General features: G+C 35.1%; 1 protein-coding gene and 1 pseudogene across 1 annotated transcript in view; both read left to right on the top strand.

Annotated features, from left to right (window-relative positions):
- Positions 1–19,355, top strand: part of LOC145243952 (uncharacterized) — a 35,439-nt gene extending 16,084 nt beyond the window's left edge. The window contains exons 4-7 of the mRNA XM_080107079.1: positions 1,577–1,730; positions 11,316–11,524; positions 14,445–14,593; positions 19,015–19,355. Coding sequence (XP_079963205.1) covers positions 1,577–1,730; positions 11,316–11,524; positions 14,445–14,593; positions 19,015–19,159 — 657 coding nt within the window. The 3' untranslated portion in view covers positions 19,160–19,355. The remainder of the gene's footprint in view (positions 1–1,576; positions 1,731–11,315; positions 11,525–14,444; positions 14,594–19,014) is intronic.
- On the top strand, positions 5,587–5,744 carry LOC145244099 (U2 spliceosomal RNA; annotated as a pseudogene).
- Positions 19,356–20,775: the final 1,420 nt, after the last annotated feature.

Raw genomic sequence — 20,775 nt, 5'->3', positions numbered from 1 at the left:
ATTCTTTTAATTGTCTTTTTTATTTGATTTGGTTTAAAGTAAAATACTCTACTACCGATTGTAAGGGTAAAATAATAAATATTTATTGATTTTTAAACTACCAGCAAGACTAATATCTATAGATCATACCCCTACAAGTGTATTTTTACGTTTGAGGGTATATTTGCATATTCAAGATGTGTTGGGGTTTTTTTTGTTTTGTTTTTTTACGTTAATCGAAAATAAATAACAACTTTATTGTTAAATATTCAGAGATTTATAAGGAATCGAAATCAGGAATGTAGTACGGAATCGGTAATTGTATCGGAATCGGGAAAAATAGTGGCATCGTCCCATCACTAGTAACGATATTTTCGACAATTATATTATTTTGTTATGTTAAAATTGTGTTCGTGTCAAATGCACATACTCCTGGCAGATGCCCTTTTCAATACAACCGGCCTAGATATTTTATATATTCTTATTTCCATGAAAGGTGCTCGAATGAGCCCAAATTTCCGTTTCCTCTTTGTAAGACATTCACAGCAATAACTCCCGCTACTATCACAACGAAGAAAAACTGTTCTTATTCATTGTGCTAGTGAGATTAGTAAAACGACGATAGGGGGCTGCAAAGGCAAGAAGACGCCACACAATCGCTGGTCAGTTTTCGAACAATCAGCTGGGAATGTCTGATAGGGAAATTGCGGAAGTAGCTAGTTTTCATTAACTAGATTTGATGCTGACTAAGACAAAATATTAAACATAAGATTTCCAATCTTGAGTCAATAAATTTAAAAGTAAGTTAGTTCTTATTCAGAGAAAATTAGTAGATGAGGAGATGAACTGATCAACCGACCGATAGGGATAACCGCTACAGACAACTAAGATGTGAACGTTAGCATTTGGATGGTCGTTTTCTGCGATGGTCTCACACACACACGAAGTACAACTGATTTACAAACAACATGTCGGGGGTCTGTGTTTTCTCTTGTTCGTTTGCGTTGTTTTATATATATATATATATATATATATATATATATATATATATATATATATATATAATTGTAAACCAGTGGTTGTATTCTCGGCGATTGCCAAGACAACATGACCAAAACAAGAACTAGAAAACATGAATGCAAATGGAAGACCGCGATAAACAGCATAGGATCGACTATAGTTGGGGGGGTCTGGCTTTACAATATGAGGTTTTCTGGCCCGTCAGTTGACTTTTATTGGCTACAGGAGCACTTTTTCCAGTAGGTTTGTCGTGTCGGAAATAGAATGGATTCGGCCTTGAAAAGTTTAAGTTTTGTCCATTCTTGATAGTAGCTTTTTATCGCCATCTTCGACAGCCTATAAAAGTTTTTAAGCTTGAAAAATGGGTACGACATGAATTTTCTGAATATCTAAACTCGCCATTTATCGTTGGTTTCAGCCGTTTTCTAAGCTAAATCATCTTTACGAGTTGCTGTAGATTACTATGCACAGTTCAAATAGAAATGAAAATTTAATATTAAATTTCAGAGTTAAAATCTGTACAAAACTTATAGAATGACCTGATATTTTAATTTCAACTTCTTATCCCTTTCCATAGGCAACCGAGATTGTCCGCCTGATGGTGAAGCACATGCCCACAGAAGTGTTCATTCCGTTGTCAAGATCTCAAGGCGTTGGTCTTTTCTCGGCATCTGAAGGAGTTACCATTTATCCAGAAAACAAACAATTGGCTGATAGACCAGACTGTTACGGTAAGCAACTCAAAATGAACAATGTTGAGGTTCTTTTATTTGGGCAGAGGCAATAAAGAATGGTTTACTTTCGAGCTAACGCAAAGTTTTAGAACGTTAATCTCTATATTAACAAGTGAAGTATACATGGTCCCCTGTGAGTGCACAGTGAATGAGGCATAAAACTTACTAAGTTTAGTATTGCCCCCTCTCCATTTAGCCCCAAAAGTCCACAGGGGGCGTCAAATCCTGGTGAAAATGAACAAGCGGTGCAGTTTTATATATGTAAATTTGAGTACTGCGCCATGCAAAAAAAGAAATGATGGAGTCCATCATTTGCCCCCCCCCCACATTTAGCACCAAAAGTTTTCAGGGCCTTAACATATTTAAATTTCAGTTCAGCACCATGCAAAACTGCTAAGTAGACATACACAGAAAATTTTGGACAAATATGGTAAAATAGTCCCTAAAATGGAGTGTTTAGCCTCTAGGGCACACCCAAGAGGTATCGCGAAGCATGTACAAACAAAATTATATAGAAATCAGTTAGTTACAACTCTTTAGAAAGTTTTATAAAAATCCAAGGCATCAATTTTTTTTAATAAGCACAAAAGAGACAATTTTAGCCATTTTAACACGAAATGCACCCCCCCCCAAGGGGATCAACCAGAGTTTTCCCGGAAAATTCGTTTTGTTACTTTTTTACTCATATCATGTTTAATGTTTGCGCAAAATTTAAAAAAAAATTCCAAGGTGTAGTTATTGAGAAAAGTGCGTACGGACGAACGGACAAGGGTGAATTTGCAAGTCCACCCTCCTAGACCAATAAAACTATTATATACAACCACGTAGTGTGTATGCGTGTGTGAATTTCTCATCCAAACCTAACTTTCATAAATACACATTGTATTAATGTTTTTATATTAATGAAATCTTTATTGAAATAAAAACAAATCAGGAAAACAGGAACAAAAAAAAAACTAATTTGAAACATTGTTACCATTAATTTCTTATATGCACACTTTTTATTCGTTAAGGCTTTGTTGAGCACGACTGATAAGAATAAGTTTATATCCATTTTCATAAAACTATGAGACGAGATCACGGGTGTTTCTTGCCTAAGCATAACTTTGATAAATAAGAATTGACTTATTATTTTTTTTTTTTTTACTTCATTATTAATTGAATATTTATTGAAACCAAAAATCAAACAAAGGTAAACGAATTAAAAACAATATATGACCTCTTTTTTCCTGGAAGAAAATCAATTCGTACGATATTATATTGTAGCACTTACGATTCTAACATTTCGCAACCATAGAATAAAATAGTGTGAACGAGATAGAGAGTGGCAGTTGAAAGAGAGAGGGTAAATACTTAGGATGTGGAGAGAGAGAAAAACAGAGAGAGAAAAGAGAGAGGGAAATTTAAAGAAACTAGTTTGTTATCCATGCCCCGGGCAACATTGAGTGTCCCTGCTAGTTGCATATAAAAATAACCCAATCTACCTATTAACCGGCTTGGATTCCCCCCCCCCTCAAAATTTTTTTTTTTTTTCTCGCTCAACTTTTCTATCTTCGGATTAAACGTGTTTTAATTTTTATTTAATGAATTTTTATTGTTTTTTTTTTTGTTTTTTTTTTGTTGTTCTGCTTTTTTGTTTATTTGTTTTTGTTATTCTCAATGCAAAGATTACGCGTGATTTGTTGCCGCCGCCCGCATTTCGACTTATCAAGATGAGTCCACATTGTTTTGTTCATTTTGTGATTATTCTCCTTCTTAAATGTTACATCTTTCTTTGCCGGCGGGAATTTACAAATGTTTCACAGGATTTACGCAACAGTTTCACACTTTATTTTTTATGTCTTCTCGTTAGGCGCGACGTCGCTGCTTCGTGAGATAACAATCCTTGCTAAACGAAATAAATGCGGTTATGAAAATAAGCTCATACATCCGTCTTAATTCGGTTTTCTAAAATCGCACTCTGCTACAGAACAAGCAGCCTTCCTTTATCAGTGCTTGGCCTCAGGACGTGAGGCTAAGAAGTGCAGAATTTCGATGTGTTTGGATCTTACCAACGCATTTGGAATGGTTACTTACCAGGCCTTGCAGCAGAAACTATCCTCATTTGGCGTCCGAGACAAGCTCTTTTCTTAGCTCTGCAACAATCTCTCTAATCGACTGCAGAGAATTTTGGTTGCTGGTTGTTTATCAAATGAGCATCCTGTCTCAACCGGAAGTGCTGTAGGAAAGTAACATAATAGATCAAATATTTCTACATTTTATTTGTAGAAATCGCGTGCAAGCGGTATCTCTGCACATAAAATATGCACACAGAAAAGCTCGGCTGTTACCGGCATTCTTCTATATAACTCGGTAATGAGGGAAAAAAATGTTTATAATTCACTGAAGATAGTCGGTATTCGGCTGAAATGTTTGATTTATAGTGTTTCCATTTATTGGGGGAAATCTCTAAGAACCGAATTTGCATTTAAAACTGATTTATTATGTTTCATAGATGACTTGTTTTGTTTTTAAAAGCATTTCATTTTCTTCCATGGGTAATGTTGAACTCAGAGAGTTTGGTTTTTTTTTTTTTGGTTTTTTTTTTTTTGTTTGTTTGTTTTTTAATTATTATTTTATGTCCATCTTTCTCTAATTGTTTCTTAGGTTACATCGTTACAAACATACGCACAGATGTATTTTTTATAGTAAATAAATTCGCGTAATTATTTTTACATTTTCTTTACACACACCCATATGCTTCACCTTTTTTTTGTTTTTTGTTTTTTTTGTCAATCATTTTCTTTTGTCCACTTTTTCGGATTGCCCTTTTTTTTTAGGGGAATGTTTGTTATATGTTACGATTGTTTTCTCTGTCACGTGTTGTTGATGTTGTTAATCCGTCCATCGAAGTTGCATTGTCACGTGGCATATACGTAGATGCACTTTTCTTATTTTCTTTCTTTTTTTTACTTTATTTCCACTTAATACCTTATTTATATTTAATAGATCATTTATTATCTGAATGCAGATATTGTATTTTATTGAAAATCAGAAACTACCTACTTATGAACATTCGCACGCAACTCAAATTAATAAAAAATACAGTGAGGGCATTGTCAAGGCTGCTGCAAAGAAGGTTGGATTCCTCTACCGTACTAGAAATATTACTCACCGTCAATTTTTTCTTTTCTCCCCTATTTAGGACATAACCCCTCCCCCTTCCATTTAAAGGCTGCCCGCAAACCCTGGTTCCTTTACAAACCAGAGTGAAACGGGTGGTCTAGCATTTCAGATAGGGTTGGGAAGGCCTTACTAACCGGGGCCCCCCCCCCTTTTTTTTCTCCCCATGTCCCTCGACACAAATGAATTTTCATTAATATTGTTATCTTTTTTGTATTTTTTTATATAAATAAAAAAATGTTTTAAAATTGGGTTTAAGTAGGAACACCCCCCTCCCACCACACACACATAAATACAAATTTAAAGGGGTAACCATGATAAAAGATGCTGGCCGAGAGAAAAATCATTTAAAATTTACAACAGAGACGAGATGGATCAATCAACCTCACCATCCACCCTTCTTTTTGAGTTGGCCTTGTGCCTAAGTTTTTTGTTCATTTTCCCAACTGTATTTTTTACCTGTAAATAAAAGATTTAAGATTTCAAAGTGTAGTATCTGTTCCGGCAGATACTGTAAGCAAAGACCATATGTGGGGGCAACCCCACATATAAGACCTTGGTCAATGTAGGGGCAACCCTTCGTACCAATTGTCACTATCCAACTCCCCTACTCCCCGAGGAGTTGATCCCCATTTCGACTTCATTCCTCACATTAAAAATCGGCCTTGCTCGGTGGGGGAGCAAATAACAACTCTTTTCTTGGCCTTTTGGCCAAGATCAAAGTGTAGTATCTGTTCCGGCAGATGTTGCACTTAAGATAATTTGTACCAGTCAATGAAGGGGAAACCCTCTATACTGGGACAATTATTATTTTTGGTAACCAGAGTGCCCCCTTTTTGCCTACTTTTAGGGGAGCTGGTTTTTACCTCACATTAAAAACGGCCTTGTGCCTAATTTGCTCAGTGGGGGAGCAAATAAATACCATCTGTTCCGGCAGATGCTGCACTTGAGATAATTTGTACCAGTCAATGGAGGGGAAACCCTCTATACTGGGACAATTATTATTTTTGGTAACCAGAGTGCCCCCTTTTTGCCTACTTTTAGGGGAGCTGGTTTTTACCTCACATTAAAAACGGCCTTGTGCCTAATTTGCTCAGTGGGGGAGCAAATAAACACCATCTGTTCCGGCAGATGCTGCACTTAAGATAATTTGTACCAGTCAATGGAGGGGAAACCCTCTATACTGGGACAATTATTATTTTTGGTAACCAGAGTGCCCCCTTTTTGCCTACTTTTAGGGGAGCTGGTTTTAACCTCACATTAAAAACGGCCTTGTGCCTAATTTGCTCAGTGGGGGAGCAAATAAACACCATCTGTTCCGGCAGATGCTGCAAGCTATGACTAGCTATGACTAGCAAAGACCAGATGTGGGGGCAACCCCACATGCCTGACCATTAACCAGCTCCCATTTCCCACCTCTCGGGAGCTGGTCCCCTTTTTCCCTTCCCCCTCCCTTCACTCCTCACATTAAAAATTGGCCTTGTGCCTAATTTGCTCGGTGGGGGAGCAAATAAACACCATCTGTCCGGCAGATACTGCAAGCTATGACTAGCAAAGACCAGATGTGGGGGCAACCCCACATGCCTGACCTTTAACCAGCTCCCATTTCCCACCTCTCGGGAGCTGGTCCCCTTTTCCCTTCCCCCTCCCTTCACTCCTCACATTAAAAATTGGCCTTGTGCCTAATTTGCTCGGTGGGGGAGCAAATAAATACCATCTGTTCCGGCATATGCTGCACTTAAGATAATTTGTACCAGTCAATGGAGGGGAAACCCTCTATACTGGGACAATTATTATTTTTGGTAACCAGAGTGCCCCCTTTTTGCCTACTTTTAGGGGAGCTGGTTTTTACCTCACATTAAAAACGGCCTTGTGCCTAATTTGCTCAGTGGGGGAGCAAATAAATACCATCTGTTCCGGCAGATACTGCAAGCTATGACTAGCTATGACTAGCAAAGACCAGATGTGGGGGCAACCCCACATGCCTGACCATTAACCAGCTCCCATTTCCCACCTCTCGGGAGCTGATCCCCTTTTTCCCTTCCCCCTCCCTTTACTCCTCACATTAAAAATTGGCCTTGTGCCTAATTTGCTCGGTGGGGGAGCAAATAAATACCATCTGTTCCGGCAGATACTGCAAGCTATGACTAGCAAAGACCAGATGTGGGGGCAACCCCACATGCCTGACCATTAACCAGCTCCCATTTCCCACTTCTCGGGAGCTGGTCCCCTTTTCCCCTTCGCCCTCCCTTCACTCCTCACATTAAAAATCGGCCTTGTGCCTAATTTTCTCGGTGGGGGAGCAAATAAATACCATCTGTTCTTATTACATGCTATACTTATGTTTGTAACTTTGTGATATAAAGTGGGGATCACTTTTCTTTATTAATTTAATGTAAAATGATCGCCCACTTTACAACCAGTCAGTCTCAAAGCCATTCAAGTCATTCTCCAGATCATTCAAGTTGTTTTTGGAGGATTCCAGTTATTTTTTAAGCATTTAAGTCATTCTTAAGGTCATTCAATTCATCCTTAAGTTCATTAAAGTCATTCTAAGTCATTTACTTTTTATTTATTTAAGTCATTTCAGCCCATTTTTCGGTCATTTTTAGTTTATCTTTAAGAATTTCATGTCAATCCTACATTCACGCATTCATTCATTACACGAGAGCAGACGACTAATACCCATCGCCTTTGTTTGTAAGCTCCTTACATTAAGTGGCTTCATTTACTGCCTTGATCAATTTCTATAAAAAAAAATGTGTAACCTTTCCACAACGTGCCTACAACGTTACGTTATAAGAACGTGGAGTTGAGGCATTGCACCAATATTCAAGACTTGCAGAAATAAACAATATTTAAAAAAAAAAAAAAAAAAGGTCTTAATATAACTGGATTTTTTCTCAAATACGACCGGTAGGTCCCGACTGTGATTATTAGGGCTATGACAACAGCATATTCTTTTCATTTTCATTGTTTTGACTCTCGAGTGTGTGTCCGTTGATATCTTATACGCTTTTATATAGCGTAATGTGGTTCTCGGTTGATTAACTGTCTGCGTTAGATATATACTCGAGAGTCAAAACAATGAAAAGAATATTCTGTTGTCATAGCTCTGGTGATTATAAAAAGAGACCAGATGGGTTTACTAGCTTGCCTTTTGAAAGGGAAAATTGTTTGTATATAGCAACATATTTTTGATTATTAATTTGGTCAGGTCAATAATTGTGCTAGGCCCTGTTATTCAAAACCCAGAGATTAAATAAATAAATAGATATTCTTCTACGATGAAGAGCGACATTTTTACTCCAATGGTAGTGTAGGCTTCTGGAGTTGTTGTCCCCCAATTCAATTGTGTTCCTTCGGATGATTAGCGAGAATGTTGCTAGACTAAACGATCAGCTTCAATCAATGGGTTCCCTCTTATAAAACATTGACAAGAAACATTCGTCTTCTAACAATTTCACCTATTCTCTACTCGTGCCTAAAATAAACACAAATTTTACAAACAAATGTTCTTTCCTAGAACTGTCCGCTGGTGGAATTCTATATTGCAGTACTGCTTTCCAGCTGCCTACAACATATTCGTTTTGAAGTCCAATGTAAACAAGTTCTTGTTAAGCTGGCATATAAATAATCAAATCCAGCCCAATTTCTACGACTATGGATCATTGCGATGTGGTTTCATCGACCACCTGACACATTAAGCCTTATCATCGAGTGGTCTTCGGGCCTTGATAAGTGGCGATTCCCATATAAAACAAAAAGCCCCGTGAAATGAATTAGTTTTTGTAGCGAGTTTCATGGAAGCAATGCAATCGCTGCGGCTTGCAAGTAATAGGCACTCTACTCCAAAAAATATGTATTTTTCAGTAAATTTTTACTTGGTTTCCACCTTAATATTTTCCTTTAAAATAACGACTTTTAAAGGTTTTCAGGCATGCTGAAAACGAACATCGCATTGAAATTTTCCGTAAATAAGTAATTTTCCGGATATTAAATAATGTAATTCTTTATGTTATAAGTGGTGACCATTGTTGTGTGCGCAAATTTTTGGCGCACTCGCCAAAAATATGAAATAGGCATGCATGCCAAAATTTCCCCACGTATGTAGTGCAGAGCTAATTCTGTACTGTGGCAGCACGAAAGAGTTCATAATTTGGGAGTGATCCATGTCATTGGAGCAATACATCACACTGGCGGATGAAAGGGGAAAAAAACAGATACTGTAATCTAACTGAATAATGTCGGCAGAATACATGGAGTATCTTATATGCCCCTATTGAAATCGATTGCAGAGTTTTCGCGGATAGTTGTTGTGCTAACGTTTTCCAAAAATAAGGATACAGAGAATGATGAGGACAAAGGCGTTAAAAAGGGCACAGATACAACGTTATCATTTTCCAGATAGATTTGATTAAAAGCAGAAAAAAACAAAGCCGTGGTAAAGAGCATAAAAGATCGTCAAAATATAGGAATTTTCAAGCATAGAAGTTACTTGACAAGTCTTATTAGGTTCAATTATATGAGAAGTATTCTGATTGGCTGAGGCTGAAGAGCTCAAGTCTATATATAGTGGGGCAGATTGCTGAAACAATCTTTCACTTGCTGATACAAGCACCAAAATTGAAATTTGTCAGGTTTGCTTCTGCAGCTATCTTGAAAACTGGCAGCCATCTTGAATTTTCTGATGGCTAACGTTCTTTTCTTAAAATGTATGTTCTGAACGTCATTTGTATCAATTTTGGTACTTGTATCACTAAGTGAAAGATTCTTATAGAATATTGAGATAACCTGCCCCACTAATAGAAAGTTGGATTTTTATGGCACTTGAAAAATTTTATAGCACTGTGTATTCAAAGCTGTTAAGAACAGGGTAACATTTTGCGCTGATATAATGCAAAAGTTCCTCAAAGTGCCGACGATCTCCTTTGAATGCATCTAGAAAACGTTGTTGTTGTTGTTGTTGTTTTTTTTTTTATTAAAGTTGATAAAAAATTCATGATTTTTTGTAAATTGTCTGTAACAAAAAATAATGAAAGTTATTTTCCCTAATTTTCGATAAAAGAAAACATTGGGGAAATACGGCCATTTATCACTATAGATAACAAGCCGAAAAACTGGTAAATAAATAAGCGTTCAACAAATACCATAGGAAAGACAAGTTACTCTTCTATCTACTTTGATCGTTTTGGATTTTTAAACTTATTTTAAAGCGTTTATTTAGTTAGAAATAGTACAAGTACCACGTTGCTACGTTAAAACGAAGCTGTCATTTTTAAAGTTTCGATAAACGCCTAAAACTCAAAAATGAAACAAAATACCGATAGAAACTCACCCAATAAATCTCGCGGTGACAGTTATTGAGTGCGTTTCTTTCATATTTTGTTTTGTATATTTTATTATACACTTGTGTTTTTACCATTTTTTTACCACTTTTTTACTACTTTTTTACCACTTTTTTGGTGGGGGGGGGTTATAATAATAAATTCATCTGAATGAGAATAATTACTCACAATTTTCAGAATATCCGACAATTGATTTTTCATAGAATTCTTAAACATGTGAATACAATTTGAGCATACAAATGGCTACGTTAAAAAGTACGCTGAGTTTATGGTTCCAAAATTGCTTTTAATCATCATTAATTTCGTGAATTGGAATGATGCTTTAATCATTAGAATTTTATTTAATTTTTTTGTTTGTTTTATTTTAAATGATATCAAACAGATGATTGCTTATATTAACCTTTATTCAAGTTGTATTGTGTTAAATAAGGGGTATTGGCGGTCGCCCATCCTATGTCTCGCCTTTAAAAAATAATCCTTTGGTTCTAGCAAAATGTCACCCGCTATCTCCGACATTCCAACCAAAAGTTCATTTTATAATTCTAATCATCCTTTTAAGCGCAACTGCTTGTATCTTCCTTGCACTTAGGTCACCGGGTATATTCAACAATTTCTGAAATTATTTTTCATGGGTTCTGTTGTTCATATAATTAGTTGAATGATGGAGATCTTCCTAAGATTCCAGTTTCTTTTCATGTCATACATAAAACTTTGGTATTTCGTTATCTTTTCGCTTTCAACTCTATTTAATCGAGCATCATCGAAACATAACTTCTTTTTCTTTCTTCTCCCATATCATTATGTCATGTTTAATAGCGCCGTTTTCTAGGTATGTAGCTGTGGGAATTGCTTAGTACAAAGTGGATGGTTTATGGCTTATTTCTAACTAGTCTTTCTAGTATATATTCCCAGAACTTGCTGTCACATTCGATATCCAACGTTTTACAGTAGATATTAGTCCAGTGGAGATTAGCAAAGATTATTGTCAGTCAAGACGCATCGAAACTACTTGTGTATGTTAATATTATGAAAAAAAAATTAATTGCTTGTGTTGATTTTTGTTATTATGTAGGCCGCTGCAATGGACACTGTGCAATTACCTGCACTTTTGATGGTCGGAAGTGGTCGCGCGTTGCTGGACTTACAAACTCCCGCGCGGTCTGCTTGGATGACATTGTATTGTGTAACAAACGGGACCCCTACGGCAACATGGAGAACATTTTGAGCCACGAGTTTTCCCATCTCATCATGAGGTATATGCCATCGAAATGGAGTAACAAGGTAATTCCCTAAATCATATAGACACACGTGATTAAATGGAAGAGGAAGCTTAACACTTTATTAGAGTTTCATGATAAATCGTATTCTCAGAAGTGTATTATACGTCCGTATACGTTTGGGTGCAAGTCCAAATTGAAAAGCGAATTTTAACGGTATTCTTCCACTGTTGAATGTCGTCGTTGCAAAGACGGTGTTTGGACCGGAGGTCAAGGCACCTGAATCAGCGACGGAGTGAGGATACGCAACTTATGTATGCTGCAATGTGCAGCTGCTACTGTGCTGTCATAATGTTTTGATAAGATCTAATTAGTCAATTTAAGTGACGATATGCACAGAAAGGAATAAAGTGTGTTGGTTGCTGACATTCGGATTAAGATGTTTAAAGAGCTCAGCTATGGAATATCTGGAAATGTCTTCTGAACTATCGAATCCTTTCTCTTCGATAGATTTATACAAGTAGTCGTCGATGGGTAGAAGTCAGAAGCTCAAAGAATCGATACTGGCATGCCTCAGGGATCAATCCTAGGTCCAACTCTATTCCTTATTTTCATCAATTATCTCCCAAACCACATTCTTCGTTCATTTGTCAAATTAATCACAGACGACACTACCATCTATGGCAACACTTCAAAAGCTAGAGACGACTAAGACCTCTCTAAGTCTCTCTCCGCCGACCTTAAGCACCTGGCACAGTGGGACAAAAGGTGTCTTGTTAATTTTAACGAATCTAAAACCAAACTTCTATCTTTTCGCCATCAAGGCACCTGACTTCAGTTGATATGAATGGCTCTAATCTCGAAGAACTACCCTACTTTTACCGCTTATGAAGCGCTTATTCTGCCTTGACAGAATTCAACGTCAGCTTCCAAATCTGATAGGCGATGCACTTTTCTCCTCTCTGCAACCTCTTTCTTACAGAAGAGACGTTCCGAGCCTGGTTCTGGTCTATCGTTATTTTCATGACAGATGCTCGTCGAAAGTTCAATTTATGGTCCTCCCGCACTTTCACAAAAAGCACTTGCTTAGCTACAACCTCTATCAACAAAGTCCCCCACTCTCTATATGTGCCTAAATCTAAACTTAAGAATCCATGCATAAAGCTTCTTTCCTAGAACTGTCCGCCTGTGGAACTTTGTTCCGCTAGCCTGTTTCTCAGCTTACTACGGCATGGTCGTCTTCAAATCCAATGTAAACAAATGCTTGTTGAGCCGTCCCCTTAAATATTCAACTTCTACCCAATTTTCATCGCCGTACACGCACTAACCTTCTTCGGGCCTTGATAAGTGGTGACTTCCCTGTAAAAAAAATTAAACATCCGATTTTGTTGGGAGTGCCAAATCATAAACGGGATCCGAACAACAAACTTAACTTTATCAAATGTTCGCTTTAATGATGAACTTATGTTTGCTGATATCTATCCGCGTCTTTCTCGTCTAAAGTTTATAATTATCTTGTAATAATCTGGCTTTTATCTAATATATATATATATATATATATATATATATATATATATATATATAGTCATCCACATACAGTACTGTTTCGCTGTTTCACAGCTCATCAGTGCGGCTAGACAGGCAACTACCTCAAGCTAGGATTGAAACCCGACCGTTTGTACGGCAGTCAAGGCTCCTAACCATTACGCTATTGGCGGCTGCTTGAACGAGTAGTGAGTTTTAACGATGTTTTGATATCGTCTGAAATACCTCCGCTCGATTTGTTTACACAAAGAGCGTCGCTTATATGCTAATGGTAATTCGTGTTTCACTTCTCAATATGCTCAACTCAAGGTGAGGAGCACTATATATATATATCATAATTTAGGAATTTCAAATTTGTGATTTGAAAAAGTTAAATTTCAAATATAGAAATTTTATTGTATGCAAGACAAAGAATACAGTATAGTAAAATATATTTCCTTAACCCATGAGTTTTCGATGTTTATACATCTCCTCGGAGGAAAATATTAGCAAATATTATAAAAGGTTTGCACCTAATTTGCTTTGGTAATAAGCATAGAAAATTAAATTAAATGTTTTTAAAGTTTTTAAATCATTTTAGCTACATAGAATAAAGAAAATTGGATATTGATGCAGGAAAAAAAGATATTGAACTTCAAATCGAAAGTGTATGCTAAATCCTGTAATGGAAGCTCTTGGTATTCGGCAGGTAAAAAGATCCAACGCGTATTGTAATAAAATTTGATTTTATTCGAAAACTCATGGGTTAAGGAAATATATTTTACTATACTGTATTCTTTGTCTTGCATACAATAAAATTTCTATATTTGAAATTTAACTTTTTCAAATCACAAATTTTAAATTCCTAAATTATGATTTATTTGCTCTATCTAGTATTTAGCTGGGATAGTCTTATATAAAATATTACATCCAATAATATCTTGTAAGACAGATAATCACTGGATTTGCACACCAGTAAATTTATTGTATTTCATTATTCTGAATAATTATTGTTGTGGTAGCAACCACTTATTTGCATATGCGAATAACATAACATTATAAATGGCAAGCCTAGGTTGGCCTTGGTGTGTCTTACTCAAATGCCACCAGAAGTGACGCCGAAGAGCGTACATGTCCTTTCACCAAGACTCTCTGACTCGACACCGTCATTTGTACATATTGTAAATATACCTTTTCTTTAATACACTTATTATTGCGTTATCTTGTTGTTTGCGTCTTCATTGTATTTCCTTACTAATTATTGTTCAACCTTGCAACCACAACAATTATATATATGTGTGTGTGTGTGTGTGTGTGTGTGTGTGTGTGTGTGTGTGTGTGTGTTTTCTATACATTTCTTTTACTTTCTACCGTCTTGCAGGATTTGTCAGACGTGTGTACGATCTTAATTCCGTTATAATTCGATTGTTTGATTCCTTCCGATTATATTTCTGTTGTAGATTTCCAGAGCTTACAGATTAGCAAAATCGAGAAGAACTTGGAGACTCGGCACCTACGCCATGGCTACAGAATGGGAATACTGGGCTGAAGCATCGGAAGCTTTCTTTCTTAACGTCCTCCGAACAGATGTCACTGGTGGTATGAATATGTAAGTTATTTTCTTTGGTGGAAAATTGACACAAAAAATAGTTTAAGTCGACACAAAACGGAAAAAATGATTTTTGTTCAATTTCTTACTTCATACATTTCCCAAGAATATTAGTTCGTAAATGTTCAAAGATTTTCCTTATTCCTTTGTTTTACGGCATATCCATATTTGTTGGAGTTATTCAATGATGAAGAATATCAAGTACGGCTGCTGAATTGGTGTTCATATTGGATTCTCGGAAATCCAGAGAACTTTTAAGAATAAAGTTTGCATATGTTTTGTTTGGTTTTCTGAGTTTTGTTTTGTTTGCTACGTGCGTATAGAGTTGAGGTTAGGGTTAGGGTTAGGGTTAGGGTTAGGGTTAGGGGGTATTGAAATTTTTGCAAGATTTGACTTCTTAATTTCCGGGTATCGTTATAACAAAACTGATTCCTTGATAGTTTTTGTTAAAAATACGCGCGCGCGCACACACACACGCACGCACACACACACACACATATATATATGTGTGTGTGTGTGTGTGTGTGTGTGTGTGTGTGTGTGTGTGTGTGTGTGTGTGAACATTTGGAATTAAATGCAGTAAATTAAAACATAACGACAAATTTATTATTCGTCAAGGAATACATTAATTTAAACTTTTTCCCTTAATCCATGGATTCTTGATAAATGGCTCATCTCATCAGAGCGCATGTTTTTAGCAAAATAATGTTCATAGGCAGTCACAAATTTTGCTATTTAGCACATAGATTGAAAAACTAAAAAACCTGCAAGAAAAAACCAAAAGAAACCGAGATTTAAAAAAAAATATATTCCATGGTGTAGTTAAGTTCGATAGAGAAAAATAGAGGCACAATTGTAAGATCTGAGGCATTGAAGAAAGGAATACTCCGGAACCAAATGGATTTTTTTATGTTCAAATGTATATGAAGAAATCCATAAAACGCGATAAGGTAAAACCCATTGTAATATTTCCACAAGCGTATTGTACGAAAGATTTTTCTGAAAATTTTGCTAAATAATGTTATTATATTATTATTATTCCAGGTTTCTCGGAACTCTTCCGATTGATCTCATAATTTCTGGTATTATATTGATTTTCTATACCTTCCACATCTCTTTTAGTTCTTGGGAAAGCTCCGCGTATTTGCTTCATTTCCCGTCTCCTTGATCTTTACCCTCGCGGTCTCTTTTATCGTAAAATCTATAAGTTCATAGTTTCTTTCTTCCTTATTAACTATTATTATGTCCGGTCGTCTTTCTGGGATAAGTTGATCTGTTTATACCTCCATGTGCGAGATGTTATTGTGGTTTTTTGTCTTCTAGTGCTGTCTCCGGTTTGCATCTGTAACATTTGTCATATGTTTAAAATGCATTTGTTTATAGAGTTCCCAGTCATCCTTGTTCTTGTATTTTTAGAGATAGTTTTATGCATTCATTTAATATTTGATTACAATTTACTGTTTTCCTATCTTTTAATGTATATATTTTAGCTGTAATATAGTCAGTTTTGAGAGCATTGTTCTGTAGAGAGTCTGTTTCTTATTTCATCTCTTTTGTCTTAGTTATATCTAAGTGTTTTCGTAATTATTTTCTCTTGTCATTCTTATGAATCGTCCATGTAGCTGTTTCTATTATTAGTTTTTTTTGTGCTTTTTTCTGGTTTCGCTGCCTTCTGCCTTGTTCATTTTGACGTGGTTTCTTGTGGCGATTAGTCTTTCTGATTTCTGGGTTATGCATTTTCCAAGTCTTTTGTACCTTCGGCACAGTCTTCTATAGTTACCAACCTTTTTCCTCCAATTGCTTCATTTTCACGTTAAGTCGATCAGTATTATATTTTGGGTATACTGCATAGCTTTTGTATTGTTCAGATTACCATATTGATGATAATGCCCGGATGTTTATACCTTCAAGTAGATTTCTATTATATAATTTCGTGTCTTAGAGTTACCTTGTTTTTCTCAGGTATGTTTTTCGATTTTTCTCTCATTTCTGTACATTTGATGGTGTCTACTTCCAGAATTCCCAAAAGTATCTTCATCTCTTTGTTGGGCAGTTCCATGCCCTCCACTGCCTCCGGTTTTCCCCCATTTTATCTCTTTTTTAAATTCCGAATTTCATTCCAAATTTCGTCGGAAAATTCGGGCCGTGTTTATCAGCTTTTCCAGTTCCTTTGTTTTTTGTTTTTTTGTTTTTTTTACAAATAGCTTCAGATCAACTATATACACGAGATGGTTTATTCTTTGTTCTGTGTCTGCAAACTTGTATCGCACTTTTTACGGTCCTGGATATGACCTAAAACTATATCCGATGATGAGGCCCCACCTTGCGGGCCTTAGGGAGTGTGGGGCCACCCTTTAATTGCCATTGCTCCCAGTTCCACTCTGACCCGGAGTGGTAGTACCTGTTAGGGTCCCAACTATGGGTTAAATAGAATCTGACTTTAAAAATATATATATATACTCTATTAAAAATCGTTCCTCAAAATAACTAGATTCGGCATTAAATAACCTGAAAAAGTTGATATGCCGTAAAACAAAAACAACCAACCAACCAAGCACTTTTTACGTGTATAGTTGAGTGGCTTTATGACTATGATAAGCAGTACTGTCAATAGAGCTTCGTTTGAAGATACCTCTCTCCATTGTTATCTTAGCCAGGTCTGCTATCAGTTCTAGTCTTTATGTGATATTAATTCAACTGTTCATGCTTAGGAGATTTTGTCGAGGGTTTTCTTGTAGTCAACCTATGCCAATGCTATGTCTTTTTTCCTGCTTTTTACTTTATTTTTAGGGTATTTCGATCTATGTATAACAGGTCGTGCACTTCTCTCCTTTCAGCGTCTTTTTGTTCCTCGGTCAGTAGTCCACAATTTATGAGGGAGCGGTAATTCTGTTCTCAGTTGGGTCGTTAGAATTTCAACATGCTTTAATAAACAGGTTATTGGTCTATACATTAATGGGATAGTTCTATTAAGGGTGTTTTTTTTTTTGTATTAACGTAGTCTTTCCATTTTTGGAACATCTGTTTCATTGTTATCATTGTTATCATTATTATCATTAGTATCATTATTATTATCATTATTATTATTATTATTATTATCATTATTATTATCATTATTATTATCATTGTTATCATTATTATCATGGTTATCATTATTATTATCATGGTTATCATTATTATTATCATTATTATTATCATTGTTATCATTATTATCATGGTTATCATTATTATTATCATTGTTATTATCATTGTTATCATTATTATCATGGTTATCATTATTATCATTAGTATCATGGTTATCATTATTATTATCATTATTATTATCATTGTTATCATTATTATCATGGTTATCATTATTATTATCATTGTTATTATCATTGTTATTATCATTGTTATCATTATTATTATCATTGTTATTATCATTGTTATTATCATGGTTATCATTATTATTATCATTGTTATTATCATTGTTATTATCATTGTTATCATTATTATCATGGTTATCATTATTATTATTATCATTGTTATTATCATTGTTATCATTATTATCATGGTTATCATTATTATCATTAGTATCATGGTTATCATTATTATTATCATTATTATTATCATTGTTATCATTATTATTATCATTGTTATTATCATTGTTATTATCATTATTATTATCATTATTATCATTATTATTATTATTATTATCATTATTATTATCATTATTATCATCATTATTATCATTGTTATCATTATTATCATCATTATAATTGTTATCATTATTATCATCATGATTATTATCATTATTATCATTGTTGTCATTATTATCATTATTGTCATTATTATCATTATTATCATCATTATTATGGTTATTATCATTATTATTATCATTACTATCATTATTATAATTATTATTATCATTACTATCAATATTATCATTATTATTATCATTATTATTATCATTATTATCATTATTATTATTATTATCATTATTATTATCATTATTATCATCATTATTATCATTATTATCATTATTATTATTATAATTATTATTATCATTATTATTATCATTATTATCATTATTATCATCATTATTATCATTATTATCATTATTATTATTATCATTATTATCATTATTATCATTAGTATCATTATTATTATAATTATTATTATCATTATTATTATCATTATTATCATCGTTATTATCATTATTATTATTATTATTATCATTATTATCATCATTATTATCATTATTATCAGTATTATCATCATTATCATCATTATTATCATTATTATCATTATTATCATTGTTATCATTATTATCACTACTATTATCATTATTTTATCATTGTTATTTCCATCATATTTCATGCGCACTTTCTCAAGCATCCTGTTATGTACGTCCATCTCATGGTGCCTTTTTCATTTCACAGGTGCGGTACCCGATACGTGTGTCCAACTGAGATGGCCGCTAGGAGATACCTTCAACAGCATGACCCAGACGTTTTTGAAGTGCTGAGTTACATCTATACGAATAACAATCCGTCGCTACCTGGGAACTTAAGAGCCTGTCAATGAATAGGAGGAATAGAAAAATAACCCCTTTAGTCGTGTTTACTGCGATCTTATCAGTCATTAATGCGTTCAATATGATGAAGACTTTTCTTTCTTTTTAGCGGGGATACCTGGCTTTTCTTGGATGGAAGAACATATTATCAGTGTTGAAACATTGTGTGTAACATAACTGCTTAAAATAAAACATTATTCGAGTGAATAGACTTCCTTCTTTATTTGGATACAATTGCGTTCTTGCAACAGCTGTTTAGTATCGGATTCTGAATGATAATACGTCTCCTCGGGAATTCAGTGTTCTTAGTGCCCTTTCCGTTGGTGCTATCTCTTCTAAGTGTTTCCACCTACCTAGACCATTTACGACCATTTTGTGTGATGCCAACCAATGTTGACGCCACAACACTTTTGTTAAGTAGTTGGAACTGTCAAATTATCGGATTACTAGCAGGAAGACCCGACGTTGTCCGAGATTGAATGATGACCAACAAATATTTCGCACTCTCATATTTTTGTTGTCACCAAATCGGTGAAATCGCCCATTTTTCAATCAAATCGATTGAGTACCTGCTCTAGTAGGGGTCCCAACGCGGTACACCAGGAGGAAGCTTCACATGCCTCCTTACAGTGACTTAGTCCACAATACATTGTAGTCTACATTGCACTGTAGAGAACCTACTGTTGATTTTATAAAATCATTTGTTTGTATATAATTGCTTAGATTAAAGTTTAAAACGCAAAAGTCAAGTATCATGCTTTAATTGTGCTCTAAACAGAGACACTCATTTCGAACGCGTCCCTGTCAAATCAAAGAACTTACTATGGCCTGGTCTTTCTGCATGTGCGGTGATAATATCTTGAATTTAAGTTTAAAATGAAAAAGTCAGGTATCATGATGCAATTATGTTTTAAACAAAAATACTCATTTCGAACGCGCCCCTGTCATATCAAAGAACTTAATGTTGATTTTATATGTCGGATCTTTCTGCTTGTGTCGTAATAAAACTTCTCAAATGCACTTGTGATGTTAAACTGCGTAAGGTGTCAACTTTGGTCAAAATCGCTGTTTCCTTCTTTCATCGGATTATTCGATTATCGATTATCAATATCGAAGACATTCCGATACAAAACCTATCTAAGAACACTACCAGGCACATAAAGCAGCTCTGTGTGAAATTTCATGAAAATCTGCCCTGCTGTTTTCGAGTCTACAGGGAACGAACTGTCACACCACACGCAAACACACATACAAAGTTCCTTTTATATAATTACAGAGATAGAGTTCATGATTGCGTTTGCTGACTAGTTCTCACACGAATCGTTACTATTAATTTCTCAATGAAAAAAAAAACGTGGTGTTTTCTGATGTTTCTGCAACAACATGTCTCTCCATATTACTCGTATCATCTGCTTTCCTACGTCACAATTGACACTAATTTTGTGTACTCATATCGGCTGCAATGATTTTTAATTGTAGAGTCACTCGTTCTCTCCGAAATGTGAGTGCCGATAAAGCTCATCTCTCTCTCTTTCTCTCTCTCTCTCTCTCTCTATATATATATATATATATATATATAGAGAGAGAGAGAGAGAGAGATAAATGCATCGCCACTTATCAAGGCCAA

The sequence above is a fragment of the Euprymna scolopes genome, chromosome 22 (genome assembly GCF_053919585.1).
Source record: "Euprymna scolopes isolate OS-2025 chromosome 22, ASM5391958v1, whole genome shotgun sequence".
NCBI lineage: Eukaryota > Metazoa > Mollusca > Cephalopoda > Sepiida > Sepiolidae > Euprymna > Euprymna scolopes.
The sequence above is the reverse complement of the archived record's forward strand: the minus strand, read 5'-3'. Positions and strand labels throughout refer to the sequence as shown.